Source organism: Phyllostomus discolor, chromosome 11 (assembly GCF_004126475.2).
Source record: "Phyllostomus discolor isolate MPI-MPIP mPhyDis1 chromosome 11, mPhyDis1.pri.v3, whole genome shotgun sequence".
Taxonomy (NCBI): domain Eukaryota; kingdom Metazoa; phylum Chordata; class Mammalia; order Chiroptera; family Phyllostomidae; genus Phyllostomus; species Phyllostomus discolor.
In genome coordinates this window covers 20,321,676-20,343,298 of record NC_040913.2, presented here as the reverse complement: position 1 = coordinate 20,343,298, position 21,623 = coordinate 20,321,676, and the positions used below count along the sequence as shown (strand labels likewise).

Sequence of the window (21,623 nt, the reverse complement as noted above, 5' to 3'; positions counted from 1 at the left end):
AAATATGGCCTTATTCCATTTTTTTCCTCCTTTGTCGGTCTTCAGATTTCCCATCTATATCTTTTATTTACCCTTTTCCTACTGGTGTCTTTCCTTTATAAAAATCTTTAAGTCACTACTATCTTTAAAATAAAGGAACCAGAAAAACTCAGCCTTCCTCACCCAGGGATACGCTTATTGATTTTAGAGAGGGGAAAGAGAGGGAGAGAAAGAAGGAGAGAAACACCAATGTGAGAGAGTAACATTGATGCATTGCCTCTTGCATGCACTCCGACCTGGGAGTGAACCTAGGCATGTGCCCTGACCAGGGACTGAACCACTGATCTCCTAGTTTATGGGATGATGCTCAAACAAACTGAGCCACATTAGTCAGGGCCAGACACTGAATTTACATGAAAAAAGAATTCAAGTCATTCTTATACATAAAGACTACAAAATACCAGAAGCCCTTATTTCACTTTACTTTCTATCCCCAATATTTTGTATGAAGGTGTTTTCAAATTAAGTCAGTGACAGCCTTCTCATTCACATTCCAGTGAAAATCGGTCAACAAGCATCTGTACGACTTACTCTACTCTGCTTTCTCTCTTACCTTCTTACCTGCTCTTCCCTCAAGAACCCTGTCTAATACAAATTGTCTTAGATGAGGTTTAAAAGCATCAAATAATAAAACACCAATGTTCCAAAATCAAACTAAGAAATTTAGAATTTCAGCACAGAATAGTTCTTGCTCTTCCCTTCTACTTTTGTTGATTCTCTTGTTTTATCTGTGACTGCCTTTTTTTCTCAAAAGTATATTTTCAAATGAACAGGCAAAGAAATTAGGAACAGAATTTTGGAGTGGAGGCAGTAGTAAAGATAATATAATGCCCTATCAGGGAACTAAAATAAACAAAAGTCTAAATTGTTGAAAATTTTTCTAAAAAGCTGCAAACAAAAAAAGTAAAATGACCATAACAGTTATTTCCTTTAAAATGTTTTCATAATCCTGAATAATCTTTGGTTATTATGATAAAAAAATGACTTCAAATCATTTAAGGCCAACTTATTAGCCACAGATGATAAAGAATTACTCTTTCTCTTCTGGAGTGGTACCTCTCTTCCAGAGAGTCACAATCTTTTACATTTTTACCTGCAGATACAAATCTGAGGAAGCTTTATGAAGATCTGGTTTAGTCCTGACTGGTGTGGCTCAATGGGGTGGGCATTGTCCTACAAGCCAAAAGGCCACAGGTTTGATTCCTGGCCAGGCCCCTGGGTGGGCGAGTATGAGAGGAAACCAATCATGTTTCTCATGTACATCAATGTCTCCCTGTCTTTCACCTTTCCCTCCTCTCTCTATAAAATAAATAAATAAAATCGTTTTTAAAAGAAAATCTGGTTTATTTAAAATTTTACATTTTAATTATAGATTTGTCATTCTTTAGCTTAACCTCAGTAAAACAGTAGGCCAGTACATTCTAAGTTTTTTTAATGACATATCTATGGGTTAAAAAAATATATATAGACATATCTCTCCCTACTGTATTATAAAACATATACAAAAGAATAAAAAAAGAATGAGGTCAATAAATATAAATAAAAGTTCCCACATTTTCTTTCCCAAAGAAAGAATCATCTTGTATAATGGCCTCCTTGGAGAACATTATTCTGAACTATCAAGGAAAAAATTAACAATATATTGAATGGGTTGATATCATAAGCTAACTTTATATACACTGATTTTTAAGAAATTTGCTGTCTAAAATATTAAAGTTTTTTAAAAAATAAAATTTTAACAGTGCTATTTATTAGCAGTGTCATAAGGAATACATCACTTGATGGTGATGAACAAGAAAAATCATACTTTTATGGTTAAATTACAAAGTGTTGCCCTGACTGGTCATCACTTTAAAGAGTTGGCCATCATCTCACAAACTGAAAGTTTGCTGATTTGATTCCTGGTCAGGGCACATGCCTGGGTTGCAGGCCAAGTCCCCAGTGGGGGGTGTGCAAGAGGCAACTGATCAATGTTTCTCTCATACATCGATGTTTCTCTCCCTCTCTTTCTCCCTCCCTACCCCTCTCTCCAAAAATAAATTTTAAAAATCTTTAAAAAAATAAAAATTAGTTAAAAGATTATAAAAAGAGTTGTGGATTACTATCACATTTAGCTGTGTAGCAATCTTGTGAACACTGGCTCTAAATATTCTACTGCATTTGTGAGAGAGGTGCAATGAATTCTCTCAGACAGTAGAGTTTAGCTTCAACTAGTACATTATAGTACCATAAGTCTAAAAATCCTTCTTATTTTAACACAATAGTATATTATAAGCCAAGAAAGAAAAGATTTAAACTTAAAACATAGAACTAATTACAAAATGCCAACATATAGACAGTTACACATTTCTGAAGGTATGATACTGATTTCATACATTTAGTTTGGCATTCATTTCAAACAATAATGTGAATAAGAAAGACAAAAATATGCAAACCACTCTCATTCCCCACCTCTTCGAAAAAACTCAGTAGACCTAGTTTTCATTTATTACTTTCTGCCTGTGTTGGATCATAATAAGGTTCTTAGTTTTGCCAAAGTCCACCTCTATTATACAGAAGCTCTCAAGAATTCAAGGACTTATAAAGTAAAAGTTATTTAGTAGTTGTTTACCTCAGAACTGAAAAGTCATAAAGAATGTCCTGTAATGAGGACAGAGTGTACCGATAATGCTTTTTAAAATGCTCTTTTACTTACGTCAACAGGGACCAGAAGACTCTTGCCAAGATGCTGATTAAAAGAGAGGCACCAGGCTTCAGTGTAACCATTCATGTTAGGAACATACTTCTTTATTGTCTCATCATTCAGTCTCAGCCACACACCATCGTCATTGTGAATCTGAGAAATAAGCAACAAAAGGAGCCATGCCCTCCTGTAACTCCTGTGAAGCTGGCAAGGGCTGAGAGGCTACAAAACAGGCAAATAATGATTGACATGGAGATAAGCATCTAGCTTTGCAGATGGTAAGTATGACAGAACCTTTAAGGAACAAAAGCAGCAAGGGAATGCCAAGCAATGTGATAATTCACACAGTGAGATTGTAAAAACAATGTCACAGGAGTAAAAGTACAAAGAAATAACACTTTAAGATAAGTTAAACATAAAATCAGATGTTTCCCAAAAGAGCATGAGTCTTCCTTTCCCTCAATTTAGATTTTAATGATCAGAAGTTACGTGGTTCTATTATTAGAAAAAATGTACTGTCAAAGTTAAAGCAATACAATAAACACATTTTTAAAAACAAATAACATTAAAAAATTCAAGAAGAACTATACCCATTTTAAGTGAGTACTTATACAGGTTCAGACTACTATATTAACTGAGTTCCTTTCATGTTAAAAATATAATTTCAGTTACTTTTTAATTGCTAAATACAAATAAATGAAATGTCTGAAACCCAATGAACACATTTTGCCAATTTTTCAAACACTACCCAAACTACTTAAAACACATTCTAACAGAAAACTCTATAACTTTATTATTGTGCAAACAATGTGAAATCGTTTCGTCCAGAATCCAGTACCAGCTGTTCCAGGACAAGTTACCTCGTCAATGAAAGTGATGGTCCCGTTGACTTTCACTATGCCGATCTGCTCGCTCTGGAGGGAGGGGTGGCTGCGGATGCGGAGCCCTGCACTGTCCTTGGCCACAAATTTCCGAACCTGAGACAAGTAGAAACCGACAGGAAAACCATGGAGCAGAGATCTTATAAATAGTAAGCGATAAAATTAAACAGATTTGAAAGCATTATTAATTTTTAGGAAGTTTCCAAAATTATTTGTAGCTGCTTTCCCTGTGTGAACAACAGTGGTTTATTTATAACAACAGAAAAAAAGTACTGAAATGTACATTACTGAAGATATTTTAAAATTAATATATTTATAATTTCTAAATTTTGAGGACATGATAAAAAAAAGAGGTTTTTTTTTAAAGAAAGGTAGAACATAAATTCTTTATAAATGTTTCCCTTTTAATAAACAGTTTACAAAAATTCCTCTATTTATTTTCAATGTTAGGAAATTAATTTTTCTTAGTAGCACAGGGTACTCTGACCTTGCAAACTTTAAACACTTAGGAACAGAAGACTTTTTGTTAGTTGTAAATTTTCAATTAACAGAAAGTATACAAGGCCTATACAAAGAACCCAAAAAGTACAGGTTATACAATTTGGAAATGATTAGAATTACTATGAGGTACTCCTCAAAATTATTTAGGAATATTTAGAATTCAAATACTAAAATGAAGTAAAATATTAGGTGTTTGATGGCCACCCTGAAGCATCAATGAAGGAAATTAATAAGTCTCTGACCAATTCAGGTTCCAATTTCATCCTACCCTAACCTTATTTGGTTGAGGTTCAGTCCTTGGTTTGACCAGCTGAGTTCCTGGTGGTATCATCCCTTTTGGTGGGTCTTTTACTTTTACTTCCAGTCCAGCATCTGTAAGAAAAGGAAGAAAACTGTAACATTTGAGAATACAAGAAAGGGAGGATATGAAACCTAGCCTTACACACATTCACAGGCTACTTTAAACAGTTAAACAAGTATCTGAATTCTGTCATTTTAGGATGATTGATGTTTGTATTAAACAAGAAAAGTGTTTGAAAATGGCATTGAGATTCCAAACGGGTGTCTTAGGGTTCAAGGAGAAAAGGAAGGGCTCACATTCTTTGTTCAAACATCTGAAATTATACTAAAAAAGTTAAAAAGAAAAAAGAAATCCTCATACGAATGAACATTCTCTCACAACATCAGATCAGAGCACCACTCATTGCCTCTACCAGCCATCTCCATCACTAGCACGCAACACGGTGCGGTGCTTAAAAGCTGGGGTTCTCACATCAGGCTGTCTTGTTTGCTCCCACATCTATTTGATTCTCTGTGCCTCAACTTTTTCATCTATCAAATGCAAACGAGAATAGCATTGGCCTCACTGGGCTATTACAAGAATGAAATGATTTAAAATATATAAGGTCTGAATAAAACAATGTTGCATGTGTATTAAGTGCTCAGTAAGTGTTAGCTATTATTACTATCATTGTTCTAATGAGTTATCATCTGTCTTTGCCTGTGCTCAAGCAGGCCCCAGCCTACTGACAGTTTGGTCACCTTGGGAAAAAGCTGAGTTAGAAAGGTAGGGAAGAAAATGGATTCCAAGTAAATATGAAACTTTTTCTTCATTTGCAAAAACAAATATAAGAATATTTTTCTCACCTATTTTGTAGCAGTTTCCTTCACCCCACTATTAGCAAAGATGAAGCTATTCTTGACTTACCCCCACTTTTGAATTCCTATTGTTTATACCTTTTTCATGTTGCTACTTATATTCTACTTCACATAATTTTGTCTGTTTTATTTTGCAATCATCAATAAACTTAATATTTGATAGTAATTGTCTTACCTAGAACAATGCTTTGCCTCAGAACCAACACAAGTTTGCTGAACTTAAGGCTTTATGGGTACGTTGAAATAAGGGAGAGTGTAGCAAAGGCTGAGGATAAAGGTTGCTGGAATGATACAGATGAATTTGAGACACCTAATTCCACACAGTTACATTAATGTATGTTCTATACAGTTACATCAGTAAAGTACCTCTTTACCTTCACTGTAAAAACAAACTACTTACGTCAGAGTTTCCCAAAGAATATTCTGATGGAATGCTAATTAGGATTACTTTTACTTCTACCCTGTCTCCCTCTTCCCCACATGCTAGGGTTCTATGTAAGGATTTAACAAAGTTAGGCAGATTCTTTTTTAAAAATTTCATTAAGCCCTGGCTGGCATAGCTCAGTGGATTGAGCTCAGGCTGCAAACCAAAGCATTGCAGGTTCAATTCCCAGTCAGGGCACGTGCCTGGGTTGCAGGCCACGGAACCCAGCAACCTCACATTGGTGTTTCTCTCTCTCCCTCTTTCTCCCTCCCTTCCCTCTCTAAAAATGAATAAATAAAATCTTTAAAAAAATTTTAAAAATTTCATTAAAGTTATTGGGCTGACATTGGTTAATAAAATTCTATAGGTTTCAAGTATACAATTATATAATACATCATCTATACAGTGTATTTGTGTGCTCACCACCCAAAGTCAAGTCTCCTTTCATCACCATTTATTACTCCTATACCTTCTTCTGCCTCCCCTGCCCCAACTCTTCCTCTGGCAACCACCATACTGTTGTCTGTGTCTACTAAGTTTTTGTTTATCCGTCTTGTTGGTTTGCTTGTTGCTTTCAGTTTTATAAGCCACATATGAGTGAAATCACATTTCTTGATTTTTTCCATTTGAAACAAGATTAAGTTCAGAACTTCTTGGAATCCCTGATATGTTAACGTGAACTGTATGAATGTCGAAGATGAGACTACAATATATTAGGTTTTCTAAATCTACTCAGTCACAGGAACCCTATTTTTCAAGGAGCATCAGTAAAGATAATGCCACAAGGAATTCATATTGATAGACACTTATTAGAGGTTTCTTATTCTATTGTCCTATTACATGGATAGTTTAAAACTAAAGAAAAGAAAAAGATTAATGTCCCAAACAAAAGCAATATATTTTCCCAAGTTAGTGGTAGACAAAGAAATTACTCGCTCACTGAACAAGTATTTACAGGCAGCCATTATATGCCAGGCACCTCACTAGATTGGAAGACCAAAGACGAATGAGGTGGTCTCCACTCACAGCCAGGGAAGGAGGACAGATGTCCCATGAGGAGGAGGTGAGGTATGCACAGTTACGCAGCAGCATGGATAGGTGATGATTAGGCGATCATACCTAACCAGTTGCATTAGGGAACAGGGGGAAGGAGTCATGAGGGCTATAACAACACCATTAAACTATTACAAAATTTTAAAACCTTAAGAATGAATATACTAATGCAGTACTCATTGTAAAGGAGGAAACAAAGTTCCAAGTAAGTTATAAAATCTGTCCAAGTCTACGATACAAGTTAAAGCACAGACTAGGACAGAAGATGACTTTGATTCTAGTTCTCTGCACTAACTCATAACTTTTTAAAAAATACCTATTTCAATGCCATCGATGGTAACATGAATAGTGTAAAGTCCAATGGCTCCTGGAGTCCAATTTGCACAGTAAGTGCCATCATTATTGACACGGATCAGCATATTCTCACTGGGTCTAAAAAGAAATAAGACGAATATTGGAAAAGTTACTTTTGGTTAAATAGCTAACAACATCATTAAAATATATCAGCAAATATTTAATTTTTTCCTTTTTTCATTGTTTATTCTATTGCAGTGGTCCCAGTTTTTTCCCTTTTGTCCCCCTCCACCCAGCCCAGCCCTCGCCTACAGTCAGTCCCCTCTTTCGTCCATGTCCATGCGTCATTCACACACGTTCTTTGACTAGTCCCTTTCCCTTCCTTCCACCATCCCCCACCCTTCTCCTCCCCTCCTATGGCTATCAGTGTGTTCCATGTTTCCTTGTCTCTGGTTCTGTTTTTTTTTTTGTTATTTTATTTTCTGATTGTATTATTACAGTAAGTGACAATCCTATTGCCCTACCATAGTAAGTTTTCCTATTCTCCAAAATGACTGAATTTCATTTTTTCTTCCCAACTTCAATCCTCTATCATCAGTTCCTCACTCTGATGACCATGGCATCACTTTCTTCAGTGAGAAAACAGAAGCAAGAGGTACAATCTATTCCTCAGTTATTACTCAGATTAATAAACCTACTTTCCCCTGCCTTCTCTCCTGTTACAATGGAAGAAGTATCCTGGGTCTTATTCAAAGACAGCCCCTCTGTGCTGCCAATCTCATTCCCTTAGCACTTCTTTGCTACAATTACTTCTCATTCATCATCAAGTTCTCTTACTTTACTGGATCATTTCTATTTGTGTTTCATCTCTGTACAAACAATCCTCAAAATCTCTCATCTTAACCACCTCCTCTTGATATTACAGCCCTTTCAAATAAGGTCTCATATCTCTTTACCCACTTATATCAAAACTTACCTAAAGAATTGTCTATAATCACCATCTCCCTTTCCTTATTTCCAATTTTCTTCCACAACTTATCCTAACTAGGCCTTTGTTCCAAATGCTTCATTGCTATTGCTTACATCAATGTCATCAATGGCCGTTTCTTTGTCCTTAGCATCTTTCAGTAACACTTGATAGCTGACAACTCCTAACTTTGTGAAATGCTTTCCTTTTGCTTCTGCAACAGTCTCCTGGTTTTCCTCTAATCTCACTGGCCATTCTTTCTCTGTGTTTTGTTGGCTCTCTCTCTTTGGACTATTCTTGAACTATGGAATGTCCCAGGATTTGAGTCTAGGTCTTCTTTTTACTTTGAATAGCATCTCTCTAGTTGACCATTCATCTATTCCTCAGTTTTAAATGCCATGGCTATATAGATGACTCCCACACTTAGGGAACATTTATTTGTCTCCTAAACTTCAAACTGGTATTTCCAGTGGCTCTGGAAATAACTGTACTTAGAGAACTAAGAGGCATCTTGGCCTCTCAATTATGATATATCCAAAGAAGGACTCTTATTTCCCACTCACTCCTCCACCCACCAAAACAAAATAGACCAACACCACCAATAAAAACACCTGTTAATTTTTCAGGCTTTTTGATCCTTGTAAAAATCATGATAATCTATACCAGAGGTCAATAGCATTTTCTGTAATGATACTTAGTCTATTGTGCTAGTCTTTCACAATTACTACATTATAGTGGGAAAGAAGCGACAAACAATACATAAGCTAATGAGTAAAGCTATTCTCTAATACAACTTGCTTAACAAAAACAGGCCTGAATTGGTCTGCAGGCCAAAGTTGGCCAAGCCCTATATTGCTATATCTGAAGCAATCATTCTTGATTCTTCTCTTTTGTTCACCTTCTACTTCTATTCCAGCAGCAAGGTTGTTGGCTTTATCTTCTACTTAGAATAATTCTTATATCCCAAATCCATCCACTTCTTCATTTCCACTGCTAACTCTATTTCACAACTACTCAAGCAACTTAATAGTCAAATTCATCTCTCTGTTCCCACTCTTGCTCCCCTATAATTAATTCTCCAGAGAGAAGCCAGATTGATCTTTTAAAACTATCAATCAGGTTACATCTGTCCCCAGATTCTTTTGGAAAACCCTCCAAACAAATTTACTTAGGAGAAAATTCAAACTCCTTAAAATGGCCTACCAGTCCCTATAAAATATGGTCATTATATAATTCTCTCACGTTATCTTTGATTATTTTCTTTTTTGTTCATTATTCTACAGACTATCTTTCTGTTCCTCAAACACATCAAAAAGCTCCATCCATCCCAGATTTTCTCTGCCTAGAATGAACTTCCCCCAACCCCATCACTATCAGTAACTTCATTTATTATTACTATTTTGTTTACTTATTTGTTTCTCCACAGTAATATAAATGCTATGAGCATCAGCACCTTGTCTATCTTAAAGAGTATGCCAGAGCCTCTACCAGTGCGTTCCACAGAGTGGATGCTTAACAGTATCTGAAGAATAAGCATGTTTCCTTAGCTAAGTCTATTATAATTAGGTTCAAAATGCCCAATGCATATAAAAACCTACTTACTGGCAAATGGCCAATTAGTTCTTAATTAATATGCTATACATCTATATAGTCCACATTTTTTATTCACTTATTATATTATCCTCACCCAAGGACATTTTTCATTGCTTTTAGAGAAAGAGGAAGGGGAGGAGGAGATAAGGAGAAAGAAAGAAAAATTGACGTGAGAAAGAAACATAAATCGGTTGCCTAATGATCGGTGTGCCCCAAAGGGGGATTGAACCTGCAACCCAGGTATGTGCTCTGACTGGGAAGTGAACCTGTGACCTTTTCGTCTACAGGATGATGGTCCAAACAACTGAGCCATACTGGCCAAGACTCACATTTATTTTATAAAAATTATATGCTTCCACTGTATAGACATTTTGTGACTAAAATTAAGCCAGAGACAAAATACTACTTCCTTATTTCAAAACCTCTCTAGACTCTGCATTAAGATTCTATTTCATGTCCTGGCTGGCGTAGCTCAGTGGATTGAGCTCAGGCTGTGAACCAAAGCATTGCAGGTTTGATTCCCAGTCAGGGCACATGCCTGGGTTGCAGGCCATGGCCCCCAGCAACCACACATTGATGTTTCTCTCGCTCTCTCTTTCTCCTTCCCTTCCCTCTCTAAAATAAATAAATAAAATCTTTAAAAAAAGAGTTATTAAAAAAAGATTCTATTTCATATACAGACCAGAATAAAGCCATAGTAACCTATTAGTTTCTAATAAGTCATGTGACACAAAATAATAATATGTTTAAGTAGTTATGCTTTTTCTGATTCACTTTGCAGCTTTTTCTGAATTCTAAGGAGGTGATCTCTCTAAAGTACAATCCATCAAAAATATTTTTCCAAGCATCTATTTTTAAAAGTACTTCTCTTAATCAACAAATAAAATACTAAGTGAAAAAAAAAATCTGCTTAAATCTGGAGTTAACAGAATTACTCAGGGGCTGAAAAATTAAGACTTCATAATCAAAAGTACATTGAAATCACTCTGCAACTCAATAAATGGAGAGAAGGATGCAAAAAGAGAAAAACAAACTAGCCCTAAACAAGCCAAATTACATGTTTTAGATATTATTCTTTTTCCATCAGCTTAATATTATGTAACATTTTGGTAGTATTGCAGCTGAACATTGTATCTACAAACCTACTCATTATAAAATTTGTAGTATATTTCTACCCAAAATTTTAAAATGCTAAAAAATATTTATTTATGGAAAATAAAGTTGAAATGCAGGATGATTTTAGTTGCAAGCAGCTGACATGTTTTGGATATGCATTCAGGAAAGGATCCTTACCTCTTGGGAGTTGGTGATGCAAAACGTAGTTCTTCAAATGAGTAATTTTCATAAACCTTTAAGAAAGAGACCAGTAAGAATTACAAAATCACTAGAAACATTCTTTATTAATGCAGTAATAGAACATGCAATAAATGGTGCTGAGATGCCCTAACCGGTACAGCTCAGTGTATTGGGTATCATCCCACAAAGTGGAAGGTCACTGGTTCAATTCCTGGTCAGGGCACATGTCTGGGTTGCAGGGCCAGGTTCCCAGCTGGGGGCATGTGAGAGGTCACTGATCAATGTTTCTCTTGCATATCTATGTTTCAGTCCCTCTCTTTCTCTCTCTCTTCCCCTCTCTCTAAAAGTAAATAAATAAAATCTTTAAATAAATAAATGGTGCTGAGACAAATGGTTATCCATATAGGAGAAAAAGAAAACACTCAATTAGCTACATCACACAACTTACAGAACTAAATTCTGGGTGTGTTAAATATGCAAATATAAATAATAATACCATATACAAATTTAGAAGAAATGTGAGTATATTATAAATTTAAATTTCTCCAGACACTATAAAGAAAGAGCAAATAGAAGCTTCCACTAGGGAGGAGGTGATTTGTAATTCACATAACCAAAATGGGATATGTATCATTAATATACACATTTAAAAAATCAATACAAAAGAGGAAAAGAGGTAATACTACTATTTCAGGCTAATCTCTCCACTTGAACTCTAGATATTTTTATCTCTCTCAGATTGTATTCGGGGGTTTCCTTCCTTTCAATTGTCTCCTCATCAGTATTAAAACACATAAATTTTTCTATATTCAATCCCAAACTGAAAAGTTTTCACTCAATTCCATCTCCTGTTTCTTTTTATACTCAAACATCTTAAAAAACTATATTCATTTTGCCTTTAGCTATTTCCACTTCCTCTTCATCAATCTACTATGCCTCTAAAACTGCTACTGCCAAAATCACTGGTGAATTCACTGTTGCTAGATCCTTTTCAAAACTTTACTTGTGCAGGATGACATTGTTAACCTTTCTTAAATTGCTCTTTCCTTGATTTTCAAGATGTGCAATAAGGTAGTTGAGGGTAGTTAGGAAAATCAAATCTGGAGTCAGACTGCGAGCCTTAGATAAGTTACTCAACCTCTCCATGCTTCAGTTTCCACCTATGTAAAATGGGAATAAAAACAGGCTAGACAGGGTTGCTGTGAGGATTAAGCTGCTGTATGTAAAGTGGTGGTAGAAGTGGCAACAGTACATGCAGTGCTAGTTTGTGTCTCAGCTCATCTCTTTGCCTGGTATTCTTATCAATGTTGGTGTGTGTGCTTTTTCTTTCTTGGTTCTTTCTTTTTCTTATCTATCTTGTAAACCAATGTTTCTCAAAGTTTAGTTTTTGAACTTGAACCACTCTGCATATTTGTTTTATATGCAAATCGCTGAAATTTTCTCTAGATCTATTGGATCTATGGATCAAAATCTTTGAATGACTGAAAGATTTTCCTTTTAAATAAATGCTCCAGATGATTCTCATAGACACAATTCATTTTATCTATCTATCTATTGTAGACACAAATTTGAGGATCACTGATATTGGTGTTTTTCAGGATCTCGTCCTGGAACTTCTCTCTTCATTTGTGAAAGTAGACATCTAACTTTATGAGTAATCCAAGTGCTTATTAACCCAAGTGATTATTCTCAAATGTTTTCTTGAGGTCAGATTGTGATAATTTCAGGTTTGTAATCCAACTTCCTTTTGTAAATATCTTCATATGGCTATTTCAGAGATATCTAAAATGCATCACATCCCCAACTATTATCCTCCTCAACCAAAACTCCCCCTTCTCCAACTTACCAACCTCACTACTGAAGCTCAAAATGTGAACCTTCTCTTACTCCAACCCCATTTGCCACCAAGTCCTTTTGAGCCTAAATATCTCATGAATCTATTTTGAAAACTCTACAGTGCAAGGGATCAGCATATCTCACCAGACTAAATCAACAGTCCCCTAGATATTTAAACTAAACCATGGCTCTTGATCTTCTACCCAATCACGTTCTCCACAATCCACCATGATCCTTATGAAACACAAATTTAATTGTGTCATTCTTTGAAAACCTTGAATGGCTCACAACTTCATTCCAATAATGACAAAATTCCTAACTTCTGCTTAAATTAACAACCATCTTGGCAATTTAGGCTAATGCTGCCTCTGAAGATAAAGAACTGGATGAAATATTTTTTAAAAATCTGCACGAAGACATAAGGAAGCTAAAAAGCATGAAGAGACCAAGAGATGAGCCTGGCATTTGGGAGAACCCCAAAACTGAAGGGGGCTGGTTAGGTACATGCTGAATCCCTGAAAGGGTATGTCCTTAAAAGAATGGTAAATTGGAAACAGACAAGTATTTTTGTAGGAACTAAAATCCAACTTTCAACCACTTCAATCTCTGATTGGATTAACTTGCTCCATTACTGGCAATCCCCTCTAGATGTCTTCCAAAAGCAAATGAAAACCCTCTTTGAAGGAAAATAACATCATCCTAAAAACTGTCACAATTTTATCATCTATCAACAATTCTCTAGACCTATAATTTTGTGTCTGAATTTGAATGGCTCAAATGTTTGTTAAATAGTGAAAAATAAATTTTTTCTGGTAAGTAAAATAAATCACCTTCATCATTGTTATGGCAATATAGCGAGCTTCCTTGACGATCATCGGCTCATACGAAACATCCAGCTTCGGCGATGCCAGCCCACCAAAAGTCTTGTCGGTGTTAGAGGGCCCAGCTGTGATGGCAGGGCTGCCCGGGATCCTTTGAGGCTTCTTCACTTGCTCTTGTTGTAAAGATGTTTTTTTCTGAGAAATGGGAACAGCTTTCACTTCCACCTAACCATGATATTATAAAAACCAAATATTATTGTTATATAATTGTCTGTGACATGTGAAAAAGAGCAATTTATAATTGTGGACTCATAATTCTATATATATTATGTCATAATTGGTCCATCTTAGGCATTCCCCTCAGCGCTTATTTAATAGCGCCATAATGCCCTTAAGATGGTTTCACAATATGGATCCTGAACACAGTATAAAAAAGAGACATATTTTTTTGGAATAAATAATCACACACATCAAAACATAAAGTAAATGTTACCACTAGTAAAGTACAGAAAAGGATAGAAGAATGAGTCTACATTAATTTCTTGAAGAGACTAACATTAAATCATTTTACCTGGTAACTCAAATATAAATACTTTCTCACGATCTCCATATATTTTTAAAAGCTAACTTCAATTTTAGCTGTACTCTTCTGTGAAAGAAAATGTACTCCATTGATAAATCTTAGAAATTAACACATAAAAAAATCTTATACCTAAAGTCTAAAGATGTTTACTCTAGTGCAGAAAGAGTACTTTCAAATAACTGTCACCAACATAAACTATTTGATCTAAGCAATCTAATTACACTTTCAAACTAAATCTCTTCAGGAATAAAATGTATCTTTCATCTACTTTACTGTAGATAGAATGAACAGAATTGTGGCTTTCTGTCAAGATGATGAAGTAGATAAATGCAGTACTCTCATCCTCCCACCGCCACATAAAAATTACAACTAAACTACAGAACAACCATCACTCAAAATGGCCTGAAATCTAGCTGAAAAGAAGGCCTATAATTAAGGATATACAGAAGGCACATTAAGGCTGGGAGGAGGGCAGAAACACAGCAGGGGCTAGTCCCACACCCATGTGTGGCAGTTAAAACTCAGGAGGTTCCCCCTGAACAAGAAGTCTCAGACCCACCCACACCAGGCCCCCAAGCCCAGGGTTCCGTAACTTCTGGCTGTGAAAACCAGTAGGGATTATGGATGAGAAATGAAGGGCTCCTGGAGTCCCAGGTGTTTCTCCTAAACAGCCCGCACACGGACTTACTCAGTCTAACTGGCTTTGAGCTCCAGCGCTGAGGTGGCAACTTGAAAAGCACCAGAGACACACAAGAAGGCACTGAACTGTCTAGTGTTGAGGCAAGGGGTAGAGGGACAGCTTTCATCAAGACAACAATGCTGGCAGAAGCCACTGTTCTTGTACTGAATCCTCTCCCCGTGGAGCCGGCAGGGGGACCCCATATCAGAGTCTCCATTAACATGGCTAATGCTTGTTTGCCCTACCCTGGTGATTCCCTGTCACCCTAACCTACCCAACTTGTCGGTCCACCCAAGCCATTTCCAATGACTTTTCCATACAGAGGGCCTATCTTGGTTCATGCTGTAGCCTTTCCTAAAAATCTCTCAAAGGTTCACAAACCCTAAACAAGCAGCATCTGACCCACATGTCCTCCACCTCTTGCTAAGTGGTCCCAGGCCTGGAACTGGTGGCATCTGGCCTCTGTTCACAACTCTGCCCCTCCTGGGCCCCTCCAAGACCAACACAAGTGGCAGCCATTTGCAGATTGCTTGGTAGCTCATGGCGGCTGACTTTGGCCTGTATCTCTTAGGAGACCCCTGCACCAGTGCACTTGGTGGACCATGCCAGAGAACCACCCAACCATCTCTACAAGTGACACACTCAAGGGGCAGTCTCGTCAGGCACCAAAACCCCACTGAAGCAAGTCCTGCTCTGTGGGGTGAGCCCTGGCACAGCAGCTCCTTGGTTTAGCCAAGGCTAGCACTCACAGCAGATGGACCTGGAAACAAATCCCTCCCATTAACAGGCCAACAGCAATCAAGACTCAACTGTAACAGGAGGGTGCACACATCCCACATGGGGGCACATCTGGAGCACCTGGCTTGGGTGATGAGGGGAGAATGCACCACTGGGCCCTACAAGACGCCTACTACATAAGGCCCCTCTAACAAAACTGGGGGATGTGGCAACTTTACCTAATGCACAGAAACAAACACAGGGATGCAGTCAAGATGAGGAGACAAAGAAACATGTCCCAAATGAAAAACCAAAACAAAACTGCATAAATGAACTAAACAAAAATGGAGATAAGCAATCTCCCAGATGCAAAGCTCAAAACACTGGATATAACGATGCTCAATGAACTTAGGGGAAGAGTAAATGAACTCAATAAGAACCTCAACAGCCTGGCTGAGTAGCTCAGTTGGTTAGAGTGTCATCCCAATACACCAAGGTTGTGGGTTCAATTCCCGATCAGGGCACATATAAGAATCAACCAATGAATGCATAAATAAGTGGAATAACAAAAATTGATATTTCTCTTTCTCTTTCTCCTGCTCTATAAAATCAATCAATCAATATTTCTTAAAAAGAGGAAACACGAATGAAGATAAAAACCATAAAAAAGAGCCACTCAGAAATTAAGAATGCAGCATCTGAAATGAAGAATACATTACAGAAGATCAGCAGTAGAGCAGATAAAGCAGAGGACTGAATCAGCCATTTGGAAGATAAGGTAGCAGGCAACACCCACTCAAAACAGTAAAAAGAAAAAAGACCTGGCTGGCGTAGCTCAGTGGATTGAGCACGGGCTGGGAACCAAAGTGTCCCAGGTTCGATTCCCAGCCAGGGTACATTCCTGGGTTGCAGGCCATGACCCCCAGCAACCGCACATTGATGTTTCTCTCTCTCTCTCTATCTCCCTCCCTTCCCTCTCTAAAAATAAATAAAATCTTTAAAAAAAAAAAAAGAAAAAAGAATTTTAAAAAATGAGGAAAGTATAAGTGACAATTTTAAGCATATTAACATTCATATTATGGGAATGGCAGAAGGAGCAAGAGAGAGCAAGAAACTGAAAACCTGTTTGAGAAAATAACAACAGAAAACTTCTAAAACCTGGTGAGCAAAATAGACATATAAGCTCTGGAAGCAGAGAGTCCCAGACAAAATGAACTCAAAGAGGTCCACACCAAGACACATCATAATTAAAATGGCAAAGGTTAAAGACAAAGAAAGAATCTTAAAAGCTGCAAGAGAAAAGCAGTTAGTTCCCTACAAGGGAGACCTCATCAGACTGTCAGCTGATCTCTCAATAAAAACTTTGCAAGCCAAAAGGGACTGGCATGAACTATTCAAAGTGATGAAAAGCAAGGACCTACAACTGAGATGATTCAATCCAGCAAAGTTATCACAGGTAGAATCAAAGGACAGATAAAGAGGCTCCCAGATAAGAAAGAGATAAAGGAGTTTATTACTACCAAACCAGTATTACAAGAAACATTAAGGGATCTGATTAAGATGATAAAAAATATGAACGATAAAATGGCAATAAATACATAATCAATCAAGAATTGCTTTAAGAACAAACGGGTTAAACGTTCCAATCAAAAGACATAAGGAGGCTGAGTGTGTAAGAAACCAAGACCCTTGCATATGCTGTCTGCAAGAGACTCACTTCAAATCAAAGATACACCCAGACTGAATGTAAAGGGATGGAAAAAGGTATTTCATGAAACTAGAAACAAAAAGCCAAAAAAGCCGGGATAGCGACAAATACCTATATTGGAGGAAACTGACTTTAAAATTAAGGCTATTAACATGAGACAAAGAAGGATCCAGCAATTCTACTTCTAGGTATTTGTCTGAAAAACCAAAAACACTAAATTGAGAAGACATACATATCCATATGTTCATTGCAGCATTATGTACAATAGCCAAGATATGAAAGGAACCTCAGTGTCCATAAATAGAGGAGTGGCTAAAGAAAAAGTGATGCATATATACATAGGAATATGACTCAACCATAGAAGAGAATGAAATTTTGCCACCTGCAACATGGATGGACCTAGAGGGTACTGTGCTGAGTGAAGTAAGTCAAAGACAAACACCAGACGATTTCATATATATGTGGTATCTAAAAGCAAAAATGAAAGGAAAACAAAGCAACTAGCAGAACAGAAAGTGACTCAGACATAGACAATATTTTGATGGTTGCCAGATGGGGGAAGGTGGGAGGTAAGTGAAAAAGATAAAGGGATTACGAAGTACAGATTGGTAGTTACAGAATAGTCATGGGGATGTAAAGTGCAGCATAGGAAGTATAGTCAATAACTTATCATGACTATGTATGGTGTCAGATGGGTAGTAATTTATTGGGATGATCACTTCAGGAGTTATATAAATGTGTAATCACTAGGTTGCATACCTGAAACTAATATATAATATTTTGTGTCAATTGTGATTGAAAAACAAAAAATTTTTTTAAAAAGAACAGATTTGCTAAGGCATGTTGCAACACTGAAAATACAAATTATCTTAAAAACAATACTCAGAAATATTATTCTAAGAATTATAACAAACATTTTATTGTTGTATGCTTATTTATGCATTAGCACAGACTACTTGATTCCTAGGCAGTCACAAAGTTACAATTTAAATACCACTTTAGTTCTTTATCAGGTATCATCATTTTGAGGTTCACATTAATGTGTTTTGTATTGTAATAAAATTCTTTCTTCAGAGTCATTTTTTTGTGTGTCACTAATTAAGATTATTCTCTATTCAATTTTTCTCTTTATAACTTGCTTTTAACATTTGATAGAGTAATTCATAGTGGGCATGAAATCACTTAAATGGGACATAATCTTCCATAGAAAAGTAAAACAGAAAATACCACAGTGCAGCTCTGGATGTAAATATGTATGGTACACATTGTATGTAATAAAGAGTATGTATACTATTTCATCTTATGTATGTTTAGGTCATGATGCAAATCTTTACGGTGTGGGTCATTGTCAAAACTTTAAAGCCTGATTTTTGTCTAGTATCAGGCTCAAATACTTTTCCATACAATTTTATGAATGGTCTTAAGATACATGAACTATATGGCTCTTGTCTTTTTTTTCTTTGGTACTATGAGTCAGGTGAACATTCCACTGGCATTGTGCTTCTTCATGGGATAAATTAAAAAATGGCTCTGGCTGGTGTGGCTCAGTGGACTGAGTGCTGGCCTGTGAACCAAAAGGTTGCCAGTTCAATTCCTAGTCAGGGCACATGCCTGGGTTGTGGGCCAGGTGTCCAGTGGAGGGCATGTGAGAGGCAACCCATTGATGTTTCTCTCCCTCTCTTTTTCCCTCCTTTCCCCTCTCTTTAAAAGAAAATAAATAAAATTAAAAAAAATAAATACATAAAAAATGTATCAAGTAGCCCTGACTGGTGTGGTTCAGTGGATTAGGCATCATCCTGAAAACTGAAAGGCTGCTGGTTTGATTCCCAGTCACGGCACACGACTGGGTTGCAGGCCAGGTCCCTGTTTGGGGGCATGCAAGAGGCAACTGATCGATGTTTCTCTCTCACATCAATGTTTCTCTCCCTCCTTTTCTCCCTCTCTTCTCCTCTCTAAAATAAATAAAATCTTTAAAAAAATGGACCAAGTACTTCTAATAAAAGAAACAATGGAGGTAAAATTATGTGCTCTTATTCAAAGGGATTTTGTGACTTAATCAACTCTAAGCTCCAAACAAGCAAATCACTTTGAGGTGTGGGGGCAGCTGGGGATTGACTATAGAAATTTTCATTCAGTACTGACTTTTTTCAAAAATAAAAGTTTTTTTATAATTGCATCATTGTAATCTTTTTAAAATTACTTTACTGTCGTTTAATTACAGTTGTCTGCTTTTTCTCCCCACCCCACCTCCTGCCCCTCCCCTGGACAAACCCACCTCCCTCCCTTGCTTCCACCCTCCCCCTTGGTTTTATCTGTGTGTCCTTCATAGTAGTTCCTGAAAACCCTTTTCCCCACTGTCCCCTCCCCCACCTCTGGCTATTGTTAGATTGCTCTTAATTTCAATGTCTGTTTATATTTTGTTTACTTCTTTCTTTTGTTGATTATGTCCCAGTTAAAGGTGAGATCATATGGTATTTGTGCCTCACTGCCTGGCTTAAGAAATATAATAAAAGTTTTAAATAAGATATTTACATTAATAGGTTGTATCATAAAGGACTTAATTTTACATATATATGTTCTAAATGTGTTTATTAATTAATGTCTGATGGAAGAGTGTCCAAAGAACTATATTCATCAATATAGCACATGACTATTTCCACTCTTCATTCTTTTATAATCCAAATTTATTTCGAATTTATTTAATAAGTATCATTATTAGATTTTCAATGTTGTTTCAACTGTACAGAATGCAGAAATATATTTGAGTTTTTTAAAAATATATACAAATTTCTTAAATGTATTCTTTTACTGATTCACTCAATCACTGTGTAGTGAGGGCCTCCCCTCTCTGCACCTGGCACTCTTTATATGGACAGTTTTTTTTTTTATCCTTCTTTTGCACCATGATAGCACCTAGCAAAATGTAAAAAACAAACAAAAGTATATAACTTGGAAAATTGGATTATGTGCTAATAATATAAACAAGTCATTGAAATGATTTTTTGGCTTCCTCCATTACATACATGTAAAGAGAGTCCTACAAACGGACTTTAGACACTTGTCATTTCTAAAGTTTTATTAGTTACAATAGTCAGTGCACAGATGTCGACTACTTTAATTTTTATATAATTACCTTCATATTGGGAACATGTACCACATCCCCATACTGGTCTTTTGTTTGAACAGTTATGGTGGTAGGCCAACCACAACGAATATCATCCTTATTCAGAATCAAAGAAGTCTTCTGAGGATCAGCATAGGAATCTGGCTGAAGCCACCTAGCAGAAAGGAAAAAAATAAGCAAACAAACAACAATAAAAAAAGACAGTCATCAATATCTTCAATGATTAACATGGAATTACGCCAAATGAATAAAGCATGTATCAAAATGCCAAAACATCATCTTCATTTCTGATTCATATATAATCAGAATAAGTCTCTTCCTTGCAAATTGTTAATGATGAATTAATTAAAAAATATGCCAAATCAGGCAAGATTTCTTGCCTTGTAATCAGGCAGGATTACAAAAAGAAATTTTAAAATCAGGAAACCTGGAAGCAGTACAGGTGTCCATCAGTAGATAAGTGGATACAACAACTATGGGACATTTACACAATGGAATACTACTCAGCCATAAAACAGAGGAAAATTTTAAATTTTACCCTTTGCAACAGTATCGATGAACCTAGAGAACATTACGCTAAGTGAAATACGTCAGTCAAAGAAAGACAAATACCATACGAGCTCACTCATATGTGCAATCTAGTGAACACACGGAACTAACAAGGAAAAAGGGGAGTCTGATAGATGGAGAGCAGATGACAGCTAAGGCGGGGTGGGGGAAGTTAGAGGGTAGACAGCCTGAGAAAAAGGAGAAAGAACTCATGGTCATGGACAACAGTGTGGTGACTGTGGGAGGAACAGGGTGGGTGGAGGTAGAAGAGGGTACAAGAGAGATAAATGGTACTGGAAAAAAATACAATAAAGATTAAATTTTAAAAATCAGGAAACTTGGGTGAATTTTAACCATGGTTGATTTAAAATAATCAAGGAAATGAATTTAGGTCGAGTATAATTTGAAGTCTCAAGTACATTCATTTTTACAGAGGAAGAGCTGCCTTAACTTGCCAGCCTAATACCCGAGGAAAGAGCAGCTTCTCTGTAAAAGCAGGGGCAAAAATGGCATTCTGCTTGCTTGAGACCAGTCAGTCCACCTTCTTTTCTCTTCATGCAATTTCTCAGCTATCTTCCCTCATTACTTTCCTTTCCACATAAATTTTGCCTATTTTCTATATTTTGGGAAGCCATTCCTGAATTCATTTCATGATCAACATTCAAGCTGTCCTGTGAGATGAGTAGTAAGTAGTTCTGTTATGTGTAAAAATGTCCA

At 36.6% G+C, this 21,623-nt stretch overlaps 1 protein-coding gene across 13 annotated transcripts in view; it reads right to left on the bottom strand.

Moving 5' to 3' along the window:
* The window catches only part of MYCBP2 (MYC binding protein 2), a 262,494-nt gene that overhangs the window by 79,345 nt on the left and 161,526 nt on the right, over window positions 1–21,623 (bottom strand). For all 13 annotated transcript variants that reach the window (XM_036011264.1, XM_036011258.1, XM_036011257.1 and 10 more), the window contains 7 exons: window positions 20,367–20,511; window positions 13,556–13,771; window positions 10,887–10,942; window positions 7,056–7,171; window positions 4,379–4,476; window positions 3,583–3,699; window positions 2,735–2,875 (listed from right to left, as the gene is read on the bottom strand). In XM_036011264.1, the coding sequence (XP_035867157.1) occupies window positions 2,735–2,875; window positions 3,583–3,699; window positions 4,379–4,476; window positions 7,056–7,171; window positions 10,887–10,942; window positions 13,556–13,771; window positions 20,367–20,511 (889 nt within the window). The remainder of the gene's footprint in view (window positions 1–2,734; window positions 2,876–3,582; window positions 3,700–4,378; window positions 4,477–7,055; window positions 7,172–10,886; window positions 10,943–13,555; window positions 13,772–20,366; window positions 20,512–21,623) is intronic.